At 40.8% G+C, this 3,027-nt stretch overlaps 1 protein-coding gene across 2 annotated transcripts in view; it reads right to left on the reverse strand.

Moving 5' to 3' along the window:
* rxraa (retinoid X receptor, alpha a) overlaps positions 1-2,511 on the reverse strand; it is a 123,889-nt gene extending 121,378 nt beyond the window's left edge. The window contains exon 1 of one of the 2 annotated variants that reach the window (XM_042058327.1): positions 2,211-2,511. In XM_042058327.1, coding sequence (XP_041914261.1) covers positions 2,211-2,238 — 28 coding nt within the window. In that variant the 5' untranslated portion in view covers positions 2,239-2,511. The remainder of the gene's footprint in view (positions 1-2,210) is intronic. The other variant, XM_042058328.1, reaches the window with a different exon arrangement.
* Between the last annotated feature and the right edge of the window lie 516 nt (positions 2,512-3,027).

Below are 3,027 nucleotides of genomic sequence, written 5' to 3' on the forward strand. Positions count from 1 at the left end.
TACAGCATCTCTGTGCACTATTAGGTAAAGAGCAGTTGATGTTGTTGTTGTTGTTGTGGTGATGGTGGTGGTGGTATGTGTGTGTGTGTGTGTGTTTTGTGTGTATGTGTGTAATACCGCCCATATCAGAACTCAACCTGCTAAATTAATGCGAGTTTACATACCCTAGTCATGAGACAAGTGTGCAGGCCCACCGCAGGCAAAATCCTCTTTTGCCAAGCATTCATTCTCTCACTGGCTCTTTTTCTCTCTCACACATACACTTCATCTTACACTTTTTCTGTTCTTTGCTGTTTTTTACACAACTTTACTTTCATGTGTCAGTTCAGAATTTTGAAAATAGTAGGCCTAACCATTTAGGAATAAAAGGTAAACAAGCCCTATTATTTATACTGTATTTAGGTTTAGATTTACTTTGAGCAAAATTATTACTGCACCTGGGACCACTGTTGCTAATATAGCTGTAGGCAGCAAGGACATAAATATGATCATTATTGTCTGAATAGATTTTATGATAGGTAAACAGAATGAGCCAGCAATTAAAGGTCAGTTGCAGAGGCAAACAAACGGATCATTAAACAAGGCTATTAGTTTAATGTTTGCCGTCAGAAAATCTAATTAAGATAATACACTATTGAATATATGACTCAATGTGCTACAGTGAGCCTACGCGTGGGCCTTAGGCAAGCAGCGAGAAGAAGAGTAGGCTGTATGCTTCTCCAACCTAGGAGCAAGGCTTAGCATATAGACGACTCAGAACGGCTTCATCGTATTTGAAAGTCCATTATGTAGCCTACATCCACGGGTCCATCTATCTACGCAGGCTTTACGCACTAATGAACCTATTCTTAATGTACTCTATGGGTTACATTAAAGCGGAAAGCTCTTCAAAACAATGCTGTCTTTTAGACACATAGGAATTGCAATCTAAGTGTGTGCTAAAAACCACACCTTAAAGAAAAACTGAGTAAAGAGCCTGTCTATTTGCATTCCATGTAGAATAATTATTAAATACCTTTGCCAAGTCAAACGTGTCCACGGAGAGGACAAATAAGATTTTGACCAAAAAAGTAAACTATACGACTGTATGTTCTCCGTGCTGAAAAAGCACTTTGTCAGACAGCCTCGCCGTAAGACGGATAAAAAAAAGTTTGCTGAAGTTGGCGCGACACAGCAATTTTACTTTAGTGCTGGGGTCCTTTCAATCTCTAAACAATCAAAAGTCAGATTTTAAGAGTGATCAAACTGGAACGAATGTCGGCTATAACATCGTGTACGAAACATTGTTATTAACATGTGGGTTCGTAATTGTATTTACCAGTGCCAAGCAGTTGTTGCAGGAGTATTTCGCAATCTTTATGTATAGACCTTTACGGAGATGTCTCACATTTGTATTATCTTTGTTTGAATCCTACAGTCTATTGCACTGCAATACTTAAAGTATGTCCCTGAAAGGGTTAACATAATATTCGCAGCAGTAGCCTGGCTAGAATCTTTGGAATTAATCGAACAGATTGTGCCCTTCGATGGATTTGAGTGGTTTCGGACAGGGATATCGAAATTAGATATTTTAAGTCTGCATGCAAATGTAAGAGGATGTGCATTTAAAAAAGTAATTCGGGAAAATCTATTTGAAACCCACGTGCAGTAATCTACCCGACGACGGTGTTATTGATATGATAGCGAATTGTGCATTCCGCGATCAAATAGATAATCGCCGCTGAATTCGCGATAGGCTTGTACACACAGCGAGAGGGAAAGTATCGGAGAATGAAATGTCAGTTGGTAATCAAACCAATCGTGTCATCAGCTCGGATAACGCAGCGGCAGACGGCGGTGTATGTGCGCTTATGGGCAAGTCTGCCCGACGCTCAACTTTTGTTTTGACCAAACAATTATATAAGACCCGGTGGACAGTGAGTTGTTTAGTCCAGATAATAAAGGTAGTGAACTGACAAAAAAATCGACATGCATAATGTGTGATAAGTATTTTAGCATCCTAAAAGAATAAAAACGTAATAATCGGTGTCGCTGCAAAAATGCAGTAGGCAAGACCGCATATGAAGCTGCATTTTTTTGTCCGTCTTTTACGAGACAGATGTTCTTGGCTATATCTGTGTTTTGAATGAGTAGTCCGGCAATCAGCACTTTGATCTTAAATCTCAGAATAATAAATCAGCAAACAGTTTTCCCAGTCAGACGAAACTTACCCAATGACAAGAAAGGTTTGGTTTCCATGTCTGGGGTTAGCTCATGCCCGCTGACACGACCGCGTTCTGAGGCTCTCGAGCTGGACACGAAGTGGGCTTGGCTGTCGGTAAAACAGTGATCCGGTGGATATATTGTGTCGGTCTGGTGAAGCCGCGGCGGATGGTGTCACAAAATTCACTTAATGACACTACTTCTGTTTGTTCGGGGTTTTCTCTGGCGCGCTCCCTCTCTTTCGCTCAGTCGCTACAACTCCCAACTACTGCAAAAGGGACCCAACCAGGGGGGACCTCTACCAACGCACTCAGCGGCGCAGCGAAAGACGGACGAGAGAGGGAAAGGGAGAGAGAGAGAGAGAGAGAGAGAGAGAGAGAGAGCACAATTGGTTAACCCTTCCAAGTGCGCACGCTTCCTAAGTAGCCTAACAAGTAAAACATAAAAAACAGTGAATTTGGCTGAGTTATTGAGCACATGAAATTCAAATGCATAGTTTACAATAGCCTATCTAAAATGGTGTGACTTGAGTTACATGCATAGACATGCATAGAGGCAGAGGGCACGCCACCCACAATATTTAGCTCTGCAAGCTCTGCATTTTCACACTCTGTAAATAATTTAAAGTGTACCATCTAGAGATAGATTTTTTTGTATGATGAAACCGAGCCAGAAAGTCTAAAGTTCGTTCGATTGCAAAATACACACTTGCGAATCACTTCAATCTTTATACTTTTATGTATGTTTATCTGATAAAAAGAAAACCCAACAGGAAACAGAACGTGTGATGGAACATATTGTGTATGATCTCATTTTGTGCTTTCT

The sequence above is a fragment of the Alosa sapidissima genome, chromosome 13 (assembly GCF_018492685.1).
Source record: "Alosa sapidissima isolate fAloSap1 chromosome 13, fAloSap1.pri, whole genome shotgun sequence".
Lineage (NCBI taxonomy): Eukaryota > Metazoa > Chordata > Actinopteri > Clupeiformes > Clupeidae > Alosa > Alosa sapidissima.